The 13324-nt window shown below is 35.4% G+C and overlaps 1 protein-coding gene across 1 annotated transcript in view; it reads right to left on the reverse strand.

Annotated features, from left to right (window-relative positions):
• Window positions 1–444: 444 nt before the first annotated feature.
• The window catches only part of dgkaa (diacylglycerol kinase, alpha a), a 34630-nt gene continuing 21750 nt past the window's right edge, over window positions 445–13324 (reverse strand). The window contains exons 9-24 of the mRNA XM_032555862.1: window positions 12426–12543; window positions 12196–12284; window positions 12000–12119; window positions 10796–10894; window positions 10530–10616; window positions 9303–9376; window positions 8821–8895; window positions 8149–8234; window positions 7966–8055; window positions 7716–7876; window positions 6029–6093; window positions 5663–5753; window positions 5362–5548; window positions 3491–3608; window positions 3250–3310; window positions 445–1836 (exon numbers count right to left, since the gene is read on the reverse strand). Of these exons, the coding sequence (XP_032411753.1) occupies window positions 1762–1836; window positions 3250–3310; window positions 3491–3608; window positions 5362–5548; window positions 5663–5753; window positions 6029–6093; window positions 7716–7876; window positions 7966–8055; window positions 8149–8234; window positions 8821–8895; window positions 9303–9376; window positions 10530–10616; window positions 10796–10894; window positions 12000–12119; window positions 12196–12284; window positions 12426–12543 (1596 nt within the window). The 3' untranslated portion in view covers window positions 445–1761. The remainder of the gene's footprint in view (window positions 1837–3249; window positions 3311–3490; window positions 3609–5361; window positions 5549–5662; window positions 5754–6028; window positions 6094–7715; window positions 7877–7965; window positions 8056–8148; window positions 8235–8820; window positions 8896–9302; window positions 9377–10529; window positions 10617–10795; window positions 10895–11999; window positions 12120–12195; window positions 12285–12425; window positions 12544–13324) is intronic.

Here is a 13324-nt window from a genome sequence, read left to right on the forward strand (position 1 = left end):
CTGTTTATCTGTTGTCTTAGCATTCATGACAGTTTCTGTAATCAGGAAGAGGTAATAGAGAGTAGAGAGGGGAGCGATGAGTAGCGCTCACACAAGAATGATTGACAGCGCTAAGACCCTTCTCCTGGCTCTGATTGGTTGTTTCTAGTTAGCACTGGGAGAAGATGGAGTTCAATTGTTTTCATAGATGATCTGTCTCATGCTAAACTGTCACAACAGGGTGACAGTTTCACCAGATATTTAAAAAAAATAATCTCATTTTTGTTGCTGAGCAACTTCTAATATTAAAACATTTTCTAGCCCAACAAAAATATTTAATATTTGCAGCTCTAAATGAGTTAAAATGAAATATTAAATTACACACAAGTGTAATCTGAGTATCTACATGTTAAGTTTCACTGCATTTTATTCAAGGACAAATGTGAATGGAGGTGAATACAGATGCACATTTTTCACATTTTTATTTGCAAAAACAAGTGAAAGCCATGTATTTTTAATACACATTTTAATTCAACAATCCTTTCTTTACACTTTACAATGATTGTTCTTGCATGGGTTGGTCAAAAGCATAAAAACCAAATAACTAATTAACTGAAGTTTGTGATTTTAACCAAACAGTGGAAAAGTTCAAGGGATATAAATGATTTTTCAAGGCACCAATTCTGTATCGATCTTTGTGTTTTACTGGGAATCGAATCACAAAAGAAATCAATGCACACAACAAATCAGCAGCTTATTAGCACATGCATATATATATTTTATATTAAACATGGAGTTAATACAAGTTTTGGAAGATAAATTCTGCCCCCTTGAGGTAAAATGAATCCATTACATGATGTTCTGTTAAATGTGTTTTAAATGAGCACAACACAAACTGAATCCTAGACAATTTATTAAAATCTTTACATGAAGTTATTACTTTTACATTCTCTGGCTATACTGAAATGATACAGCTGATAAAGCATCGAAATACATATACTGTAATAAATAGCCCCAATCAATTGTCTAACTCATAACACATTCAGAGAATATGTATTGATAATATGATCACTAAGGAGTAGCTCTCTGATTTAATCAAACTCAGAAAAACTAAGTTTGGTCCACATAAGGGTAAAAAAAAACTTGGAAAACACAGAGGGGAACAGCAGGCCGCTTGTTTTCCATTCCCTTAAACAGTTTTCAAGTATATTTTTGAAAATAATAATAAAAAAAAGCTAAAATATCAGCCTAAATTTGAAATAAAGGTGCTTCTTTCTCCACCTTTGTTTCTAAACATACATTTAGCTTTCAGAGCAATATTTACAGCCACAACAAAACAAGAATACTACATGGTCAGTCCTCCAAGTGCAAACATACAGAAAACCTCAGTCTTCTGTCTAATCAGAACCAAAGAGAAATGATTATAAAGGCACATAAAGCCAAATAGTTCTCCTATTTAAGATCACAGCCACTTTAACCTTACCTAAAGTTTCTAAAGAGCAGCACTCCCACCTGATGTCAAGCTTCGAAACAGCAGGATCGGAGAGTTTTACTAACACTGAGATAATTTGGTCAAAATCCTTTTGGCCACAATGCAAACATAGTTTAACATTCGATCTGTTTTCATATGATGCCATGCTTGAAATGTGTGTTACAGACACAAGATGTCTGGAAAAAAACATCCTATATTCTTTGTTATAATGCAACTACCTCATACACTGATTCTATATCAAAAAGTGTCAGTCCTGAATACACAGTAAACATGCGTTAAGACGGTCAGTTTTATTTGAAGAAGCCTGATGGTTTAGGTGGAGGAGCCACCAACATACACGCTTGATTCTTGTGTGTGATATGAATCTGAAAAACAAGAGGAGCGCAAAATGTCCGGCGGTTAAAAACGTTACCAAATCAAACATTGTACTGAAGCTAATGCGACGGTTAAAAATGTTTCTAATACAGGGTTTCTGCAAGATCCAGTAAAGCATGTTTAATTTTAGATTATGTTAGTCAGACCACAAAATCTTAACATATGTACTTTACGGCTTCTACACAATTTCAAGGGAAAACAGCAAGTTGTAAATATGCATTTTTAGATTTTATTTCCATAAAAAAAACAACATTTGGTCATTTTTAAGGGGATAATTTTTTATGTCTTTAACATAAAAAACTGGCTTCAAATTAGTAAAAAGCGTCATAAGAAAAGTACAGAACATTAAACAAATAAATGCCAAAGTATTCTTCAATACTTAAAGTAAAAAGTAAATGAAAGACATAATGAAGCTACAGATTTGCACATTTAAAACCTAAATAATGGTATTTTTTAGCAAAAATATGGGTTTTTATTAAATATAATTGAGACAATGAAACTTTTGACTTTTTAATACTTTCTAAAAACTTGCAGAAATCTTTTTATTGCATCCCTAGGAACTGCGCCGGAGTATTACAATCATTACTCTTCAAAGAAAAAGAACTATATCGTCACAGAGGAGTAAATTTCCAACAACAAATGTTGTAATGTCATAATTTGTAAGAAAAAGTAGAATTATTTTCAGTTATTAAAGGCAGTTAATAGAAAATTGAAAATACATTTTTAGGATTTTTTTTTTTTTAATTAATCAGAATTTTTTTTTTATGTTTTCTGAGATTGTAAAGTCAGACATTTGCAAAAATGTTCAACAAAAAATGATTAAGGTTTAAATTCTTAAACCTTAAAGCACATTTTGGAAATGTACCATTTTAATCATTTGTGGTGCAAATAATTTGTGACAAAAATACTAATATTTGACTTTATAACCTCTGTAAACTTTTGAATTGTTTTCATGGAGATATATGACTTTACAACGGCAGAGAAAGTTCTAGTTTTAATATAAATTTATTCCTTTGCTAAAGAAACTTTTTTTCTTGCAGATGTCGGACTTTTTATATCCATGTTTCTTTTTAATTTTTCTAAATTTCTGAGGTTTTTTCGTCGATATTTGCTTCCCCGCTGCCACATGTTTTCTTTTATCTACAATGGCTCAAATGCTACGTTGTACCCAAACTGTCATTTCTCAAAAATAAAAAAAATACAGTGGAAAAAAAAAAGGAATGCAAAAAAAAATTAAAAGTTTAACATCAAAGTAATTAAAGTTAATACATTCTGTTGATATTCTGGACATTTTTAAGGAGTGAAATTGAGATGACAAAATTTAAGAATTTAAATACTTTTTAAAGACCTTGCAGAAATCCTGCTGTACTCCAGCTTTAATGATATTTCCAGGTTTTATTTACCGTGCAGGGGGATTGCATCCATGGCTCTCCATCTATTTGCATCGGCAACGGTTTCTTTGTCCTGAGTATGAAACACAAACAAAATGTCAAGTTGCATGGAGTTTTTTGATTAAGAAACTAAAATATGTTATTGTAAATGTGAATTTGTACACCAAACATTTGCTTTCAGCTGTAATTAACATAAGCAGAAGTGGTTATCTCATTTGGAGAATGAAAACTTGTCTTAGAGACTCGTTCCTACCTGATGGTGATCTGGGAAGTTTTAGCGAGCCTCACAGCGCTTTTAAGACCCGTGTATATCTGTCCCATTTCCATGGCTCCTTCCAGGCCAACCACCTCCAGCCGGCGGTCACTGAGGTCTGAAAAACACCAGCAGGGAAAACAAACAGCTCAGTTTGATCAGAAAGACTCAAGGTATGGACTCCAGTTTGGTGTGGTATCTAACACCAACATGGTGGCAGAAGATCCCAGGTAGGTGGTTTGTGTCCCAGTTATATCCACAGGGATGGTAGAACTCAGGTCCAATCTTCTATCAGAACTAGCATTAGTTTCTTCTTCAATTTGAGCTACAGTAACTCTTCTGTTGGATCAAACGAAATACCGAAAACCTGCCTTAACTCCGCGTTAGCATCAGTGAGCCTTGGTTTCTCTCTGTCATCAGTTCACCACTGTTCCTTCTTTAGACAGTTTAACATACACTGTAAAATATTTGAGCCACATTTAGTTGTGTCTAGGGCTGCGCAGTTGGTAGCACTGTTGCCTTGCAGCAAGAAGGTCCTGGGTTTGATTCCCGGCCCGGGGTCTTTCTGCATGGAGTTTGCATGCTCTCCCTGTGTATGCGTGGGTTCTCCCCGGGTACTCTGGCTTCCAAACACATGACTGTCAGGTTAATTGGTCTCTCTAAATTCTCCCAAGGTGTGAGTGTGTGTGTATGGTTGTTTGTCTCTGTGTTGACCTGCGACAGACTGGCGACCTGTCCAGGGTGACCCCGTCTCTCGCCCGGAACGTTAGCTGGAGATCGGCACCAGCACCTCCCGACCCCACTAGGGACGAGGGTGTAAGAAAATGGATGGATAGTTGTGTCTACTATCTTCTACTCTTTAAGTCAAATAAATTTAGTGAGGTTTAGATTTTGAACCTAAATGTGAGTTTGTGAAAGATAAACTTACAGCAGCAAGTTGAGTTAACTTTTTATTAATTTAGTCAATTATTGAAAAACCGTGTGGCTCTGTCGCCTTCCCTTCTCTCTGCTGTCTATCCTTCGTTAACGCTCCAGCGCAGCACACCTCATTTGCATAAATTGCAAAATGGCCAATTAAGCTATAAAACATACAAACTTAAAATAAAACACTTATTCGCAATAAAACATTATGAAATTAGCTACATGCAATATAATAATGCTACCTAAACCTCAACAAATGCACTTATTAAATTACTAATTAAACAAATAGGTTTTAACAATAACTGAATATTTTATACATTAACTTGGCTTCCACAAATATGTTTTTTATAACCCATAGACCTATCCTAACCTATCTAATCACCTTTAAATCATAGAATAGCACAAACTGCCAGTGTTACACCTGCTCACAAAGGGTTTCTAGTAAATTATAACAAAAATAAAATATCCTGAACCCTCACTGTGCTACTCAGTGAGGGATTCTCCATTAAAATGTTTCTCGTGACTGAAAATAATCTGACAGGCTGGGCAGAGGCAGGATATGTATGATTCACAAGCTGCAATTATGAGATGTGGGTTGAAGCTCCATACAGATGACTGTGAGGAATAATATGTATACCCATTCTAGCCGCAGAAAATGAACACAATGTCCAAGAGAAAAGAGCATCCCAGTAAATGATGTGTTTATCCATTTGATTATTTTATTTTCACATGCAGCCAATCGAATGCAGGTCTGATTCCGTCACTGTGCGGTTTGTTGCTGTGGACATGAGCTTTTTAACTGATAACAGCTGCAACAGGAAATCTGGATTTGGAATCGCTTAAAAACAATTAGCTAATGGGTTCTGCAGAGCAAAGAGGAACTTCGATATTGCGCAAGTCACATGATGTGCTGAGGTTTTACTTTCATCACTCAGTGGAGGAGAAAATACCTTGGGAAGTCACTTTCAGGATGTCCGGATTGATAATCACTTCCGACTCTTCCTGACTTGCTTGTCCCTTAATATCTGCTTTTTTGGTCTCGCCCCACAGGTTGGAGCCACCGTGCATGCTGGGAATGTTCAGGACAGCAATCCCCTCCAAAGATAGATTACTGAGATCCAGAGGAGTGCCACAGCACTGAGAGAAAGAGAGATAAAACAATTAGCATGCAGTCTGCGACCTTGTTTGTTGCTTATATCAAAATTTAAATTCACATCTGCAGGTGTGTTGCTTCGGGTGAGACGCGCTCACCTCTATCGTTAAACTTTCGCTGAGTTTCTTGCAGGAAGCAGAGATGGTTTCTGAAGTGGCGAATTCGAAATACCACAGCTTGTTCTTCATTCTGCAGATTTGAAAAATGTGTCTTTTAGGTTTAACTGGTGCTTCACGTTCAGACAGCGTTTTGTCTTTCAGGAAGAGAAGCCGTGCGGTGATGCAGACACACATCTGTTGGCACCACCTGTGTTGCTCAGAACTGAAGACAACTGTTTCCCAACATTGCCTTGTTTTAATCTTTTAGCAGTTTTCTTGTGAATGTGAGTGGGATACTGCTTTTTCTTACCCTGTGCTGGATAAATAAGGGAATAAAATGAGCGCAGTCCAATAAAGCACACCTACCTGCTGTTAAATTTCTGAGGATGCTTCTCCCTCATTGTATGAAATCTGTGTGCAATGGAGGCATCCTGCCAATGCAACAGAAAACAGCAATGAGCAATGCAGAATATCTATTTAAAAATGAGACATATTAATCAACATTTACATGTAAACACGTGAGATTATGGCAAAGGGACTATCTATCTCTAGTCCCATTGGCAGGTTGATGTGTATTCACACTACGGCACATTAAAAACTCTTTATAAAGGAGAAAAGGGGGTAATAAGACAGTTGTTTTCAAGTCTTTCATGGTTCAATAATTTTGACTTTAAGTTCATAAATAAGTTGAATAGATTAGCACAGCAGCGCTACAAAATAAGAGATGTATATAGTTAAGCTGCGCTAATTTTTCTAGTCAAAAAATTAGCCTGTGCCACTTTTATTGTTTTTCAACTATCATAAATTTTTTTGTTGATTGTTTGAAGTTTAGCTCAGTAATTTTGACTTTAAGTTGGCAGAACTAAAAACTAAGAGTTGTGTACAGTTAAGCTACGCTAAGCTTAGGAGGCTAATATATATTAACATTTACATTTCAATATGTGAGATTATAGCCAGGTGACAAATTTTTATCTATATTCCCATGAGCAGGATTATTTTTTATTATGTTTAATAATAAAGAAAAGCAGTCTCAGGCTAATGCACAAAAAACTCTTCAGAAAGGAAAAAAATGAGGTAATTAAACAGTTATTTAGAATTTGTAGCCTATAATGGTTCAATAATTTTGACTTCAAGGTGGAAAGAGTTAGCATAATGGCACTAAAAAATAAGAGCTGTAAACAGTTTAGCTAAACTAAGCTAAACAGGCTAATCGTTTCACTAGAAAAATTAGCCTCTGCCCTTTTGTTGTTTTTCAACTGCCATTAATATTTTTTTTTTTTGATTGTTTCAAGTTTGGTTAAGTAATTTTGACTTTAAAGTTGACAAGTAAGTTGAACAGAGTTGGCATAACAAAATAGTAGTTGCGTACAGTAAAGCTACGCTAAGCTAAATAGGCTAATTGTGTCACTAGAAAAATTAGCCTCTGCCTTTTTGTTGTTCTTCAACTGCCATTGATAGTTTTTTGTTTATTTTTTCAAATAAGTTTGACTTTAAGATGATACATAAGTTGAATACAGTAAGCATAACAACACTAAAAAAATAATAGTTGTATACACTTAAGCTATGTTAAGCTAAACAGGCTAATTGACTAGAAAAATTAGTCTCTTCTCTTTTGTTGTTCCATAACTGCCACTAATATATAATTTTGATTGTTTCAAGTTTATTTAGATTTCAAAACTGGGACATTTTATATTAATTAATATTTAAATGTAAATACAGGAGACCATAGCCAAGGGTCTAATTTCCATCTCTTTTCCCATTGGCAGGTTAAGATGATAAGTTGAACATAGTTAGCATAATGACACAAAGAGTTTCATACAGTAAACTACGCTAAGCTAAACAGGCTAACTGATTAGCTAGAAGAATTATCCTGTACCCTAAGACACAAACAAATCTACTGCATAGTTTTTGCATGCTAAACAGATTCATGTGTTTTGTTTTGTAAATGAATAATTTGGGGTAAGTAAATAATTTTGTTACTCAAAAATTCAGTGCTCAATGCAATTTTAGCATCCCATTCTAGCACCTAAAAAAATCTAGACAATTTACTCACAACTCCAATTGAGAAGTAATTGTTGATGATTTCATATGGCACTGGATCCCCCTTCTCCTGAACCTCGTCCGGTATAACTTGCACACTCCAGCGGTCCATCTGAACCAGGGAGCTGTTCTCAATGTCTCTAAGAATACGACCCAGATCTTCGCCGTCGTACCCTGCCAAAACAGAGGAAGAGGTAGACACCGATCGCTACATAACCAGAACAAACGTTACATCTTTTTGTGAAGTACAAACTCGTTCTCACCTCCACCCCAACGTAGACATCGCGCAAGGTCATTTCCTGTGCCCAGAGGAAGCACTGCAACAGGAGGCCGCATCAGCAGATTGGCTTTGTCTGGTTGCAAGAATTTAACAAGAAAAGCTGAATATAGAAAGTGCATGAAGACAGTCTTTACGCGCGCTTCTTTTTTTGCAAAGATTGACTCACCTATCGCATCTAGGATCCATCCGACTGTGCCGTCTCCACCACAAACCAGGATTCTGTAATCCTGCAGGTTTCTGAAGAAACTCAATCTGAAATCCAGATGATAATGTGAATTATCAGAGTCCGGCAGAGAAGCAAAGAATTGTACTAAAATAGGAGGAGCAATACTTCAACATATTTAGTCAAGTAAAAGTAAAAAGTTGAGAAATTACTCAAGTAAGAGTAAAAAAGTATTTGGCAAAAAGGGTATAGAAATACTGATTAACTAATTAAAATTACATCATCAGATGGATCAAAAGATGAAGTTATGTGGAAATGACCAAAATGACAATAATTCACAAAAATAACTAAATCCAGCCAAAGAGAAATTTCTCCAAATAATTTTCTGTTAATACAAAACTTATGAAACTTTAACAAGAACTGCAGGTGTGTCTTTATTATTGGTTAAAACATGTTTTTCATTCAGTGAAGTTACTCAAATTGGGTAAAGTATCCAGAAATTTTACGTAAGAGTAGCAAACACCTCATAATAAAATTACTCAAGTAAAACGTACAGCATACTAAAACATTTTTCCAAAAGGTTGCTAAAGTAAAAGTTGCTATTTACTACCGAACTCTGTGAACGACAACATCAGGGCCTGACGGCAGACACCACTGCAGGCTGGAGTAACTCACCCCGCTCCAGGGCCGCCACTGGAAAGGTTGTAAACCTGCCTCGGATTCAGTAAATACTGAAATTTACTCAGGACTCTGAAATATATGGAAACAAGTTCAACAACGTGCTCATTCGGAAATCTACTTCTTTAAACACAAACTCTCTCCAAGTGTTTGTGAAATAAGACAAAACTAATTCGCAAGTAAATTTTCAGCAAGATGTAAGAGCTTGTTTTAAGTCAATAATTCATTAATATTGATTAAAAAACGACTAGATTCACTAGCAGATTATTTCACACATTTTATAAGTGAAATAATCTGCCAGTGAAACTCGTACTCGTTCATTAATATTAAGGAATTATTGACTTAAAACAAAGCTCCTACATCTTGCTAAAAACTTACTTGAAAGTTAGTCTTATTTCAAGTTCACTGTGATATTTGCATTAGAAACTAGATCAAATAATATTTTGTGCTTTTGCAGTGCATACATTTGTGGTGCTCACCTCTCTCCCTGCTTGCCACCACTTTTAGGATTCACGAACACCAGAAGAGGATGAGTGTTTGGCACAGGGCTGATCTGTGTGATAAACATTTGATAAAGTTACTACACTGTGATAAACATTTGATAAAGTTACTACACTGACTGTTATTTGCCTAGCAACAGTGCTAGAACTTGTACTTATCAATCAATCAAGTTTATTTGTGTAGCACATTCCAGTGACAATGGAGTTCAAAGTGTTTCTCACCAGAAAAAAAATAAAATAAAGTAATTGAAAAAACTAAATTCACACAACAATTGAGAAGTGAGTTACATTTTGTTGAGTGTGGTCATTAAAATCATCAATACACATCAAATATATTGATAAATGTTGCATTTATTATGGTTTCAAAACAACTCTAAACAGGAACTCCCATTTAGTCACATGATTTATCAACAGGAAGTAGAGCACAAATGTAAATAATGTTTTTTTTACAAAATCAGAGTCTGAATTGCACTGGTGATGTGGCACCTTTAGTCTGATACTGCAAAATAAAATCCACTGCTACCAATTGGTAGAGGTGAACAGAGTATCCCAAAATATTACTCAGGTAGAACTACTTCAAAAATATTTTTACTCAAGTAAAAGTAAAATGTAGCCATCCCAGAAATTACTCAAAAGTAAAAATTTATTTGGTAAAAAAAAAATCTACTCAAGTACTGCGTAACTGATCAAATTATGAATTATTTGATATTTAAAAAATACATAATCTGACGAACGAAAATATAGTTAAGTGGAAATTTTGGAAGTTTAAGGACCAACATGAGAATAATTCATAAAAATAACTAAATTAGGCAAAATAATTTTTTTCCAAATCAGTTTTTTTTTTCTCAATAAAAAAAACTTAGCAAACTTTAACCAAAACTGCAGGTGTGTGTCTGTGCCTGGTGAAGGTTTGGTTAAAACATTCTTGTTTTTCATTCAGTTGGTAGAAAATCCAGAAATTTTACTCAAGTAAAAGTAGAAATACTTCAAAATATAATCACTCAGCTACTAGTAAAAAGTACATCATAGTAAAAATACTACATTTTTCAAAAACGTTACTTAAGTAAATGAATACCCAACTCTGCAAATTGTCTACACCCGCACATAATTTAATTTCAGTGTAAATGCAGCTAAACCTCTAAATATCCCATTCCCCACAGCGAATTCATGCAGCAGAGAGGATTTTCATCATTTCAGAAAAATCACCTGGAGCACTTGTCCGTCAGGAGTAATGTTGAAGTCGCCGTCATCCGTCGACGCTGAGCAGCCATTTTTCACATTGTTTGGTCTCTCCTTTAGTGAGAAAATGTGTAAATAAACAAAATAAACTTTTATAACACTTCAGTTATCAACATCCACAGTATTAAAAAGCAACACAGGCTGTATTTACTGACGTAATGTTCTGCGTTGGAGTGGTAGGTGCATTTTGCACTGTACATGTGCTGAAGATGTGCCTGAGGAGAGCTGTGTACCTTTATAACAGGATATATGGCCCATGGAGGCAGGATGTGGTCTCTGAGCGTCCCACAGGTACACTCTGTTGGCTCCAGGGCTGCACATTCATCGTGACGCTGGGAAAAACAAACAGGAGTTACGCCAAACCTCACTATGGTCGTGACTGACACAATGCAGCTTCAGCTTTTGAATTATTTCTCTCTGCATTTGTGGAGTCGCTGGACGTTCACGCTGTGAAAACACAGAAATCCAAAATCTCACTCTTCAGATATGCTTTACTAAAATATAAACACAAAATAAACTGGTTTTATTGCATATGTCTTTCCCAAACTGGTGAGTTTTAATCATTCTTCTTTTGTAGGAGTGAGTCAGATAATCTGTATTTATGTTAAAAGAGTTTCTCTTTTTATCCGATTAGTCATTTCCTCTGTGATTTAGTTTCAAATGGTAAAAATTAATTTTTAAACAGGGATCCATTATGCAAAATTAACATTATGCATGATTTTGTACTTCCATTTGAGTCTCTGCTGCTTCTAAAAATGGCTTTTAAAAAAACACCCAGATGTTTTTTGGTAACAAATTAATGTTTGTCTGTGCCTGGAAAATGAGCCGTTTCATAAACGTCCTGAATGTAAGGTCACAAATCAGCAGGGACAGCCCCTCACCTAGCAACCATAGCCCAGCCCGTTGCCTAGCAACCCAGGCTGAGTTCCAGGATGTTTGGTCAGCTGGTTTTACCGCTGTACGCACTGTACAATGGCTGCTGGAAAAGACAAACATTTTGTTGTTGACTTTTGCTGCATTCATGTTGGTTGTGCAGGAGGCTCTACTATTGCTTTTCAATAATGTAAAGTTGTATAATTCACTCACGTGCGAGTGTAAAAGTTGAGTTGGGAGGCGTGGCTAGTAGCAGACTATTAGGATTTAAAGTGACAGGAGGCCCTAAAACAGTTTATTTACCAAAATCTTAAGAAAAACTTTGTGCAAAAAATGTAATGAACATGTTTTGTTTTGTTATCCTAACCTGTTCAAGGAAACATAATAGGTCACCTTTAATCAGTGTTAGTCTTTACACAGCGTTGTACCTCCTCCATGTAATATGAGTTTTATTTGTTAATTGAAACACTTGAATAACTGCAAATTTTGCAAGTGGAGGAAGAATAATTTAGATTTCCAACATTGTAAAAATTGAGCCCCAAATGTAGAAATATGAGTCCTTACCATCGTGTGGCACCAAACGCAGTGTTTCCCTGTTAAACCTTGGAGGCTCTTGATCTTCTTTTGGCATCGGTCACATTTTCTAGAGTCACAGTTCCCACTCACCCAGTCATGCACTGGAACCTGTAAGGCGGGAAGCAGACAGATCCAGTTTGGACTTTGTTTTACTGTGTAGATTTATGTGGAGAACCCGGCGTACCCCTGTTTCTTTCTTTGACTTCACGTACGTCCTGGCGCACGGAGCTGGGTTCTTGTTAGCGCAACGCCCGTGAACTGTGTATTTGCAGCCTGAAAAACGTGACACAAAATCCAACCTTCAGTCAGCATGTGTGATATTAAAAAGAATAGTAATATTCTCAAATCTGACATGATGATTTCTGATAAGTGCCACTGGATTGTCGCCCCCCTGTGGAGAGGTGCGGTACTCACAGGTGCAGCAGAGTCCCTGTTTCCTCAAACCCAGCAGCATGCTTTGACACACGTTGCAGTAAACGGGCTTGTTGAAGTTTTTCATCCTCCAAAGGTGCTGCCCGTCTTTTTGGGTCATCTGATCAGAGATGGAAGAACATCAGAGGTTATGAAAGCAAAAAAAATAAAGATAGCAAGTTATTTATTATGATCCCAATTTAGGATCAAAACAATTCTTTCAGTTTAATCTGGATTAGGGTGGAGCAATAAAAATAAAATCTCAGATTTTTTTCATACCATATCGGATTTTTATTCTTGTTGTGTTTTTCAATCATCCATGAGATCTTCAGTGAGGATTTATATTTAATTATGAGAACCGAATCACAATACTGGCAGAAAGAAGATAAAATTTTAACAGAAAAACATCTTCAATTTATGAGAAAAAACATGGTTTTAATTTACAAAAAGCTTCAATAGTTATCAGGATCTAACGTGAGCAGCTCAGTTTGTGTTCATCTTTCTTTAAAATGGTGATAATTTTAATGTCCTGCTACTATAATAATATAACAAACTTTACAAGATGCTCTCAATAACCATCATTTTAATTTTGGGAAATTTTTCACTCAGAAGTTATCATAAAATTACTTTATTCTCCTAATATTACAACTTTATTTTTGTAATATTATGACTTCATATTAGATTTTTTAATAAATTAAAAATCTTGACTTGGTCCAAATATTCTGTTGTAACCAAAAATGTGATTAATCGATAAAATTGATTTATCACCCAACCCTAATCTGAAACTTTATATTACAATTGGATATGAATTGGATCCGTTTTTCATGCCTTAAAATGTAATTTTTCTGTAATTTGTTGCTGCATAAATAAAATAAATGAATTGTCTTTCATAAATCTAGTTA

The sequence above is a fragment of the Xiphophorus hellerii genome, chromosome 1 (genome assembly GCF_003331165.1).
Source record: "Xiphophorus hellerii strain 12219 chromosome 1, Xiphophorus_hellerii-4.1, whole genome shotgun sequence".
NCBI lineage: Eukaryota > Metazoa > Chordata > Actinopteri > Cyprinodontiformes > Poeciliidae > Xiphophorus > Xiphophorus hellerii.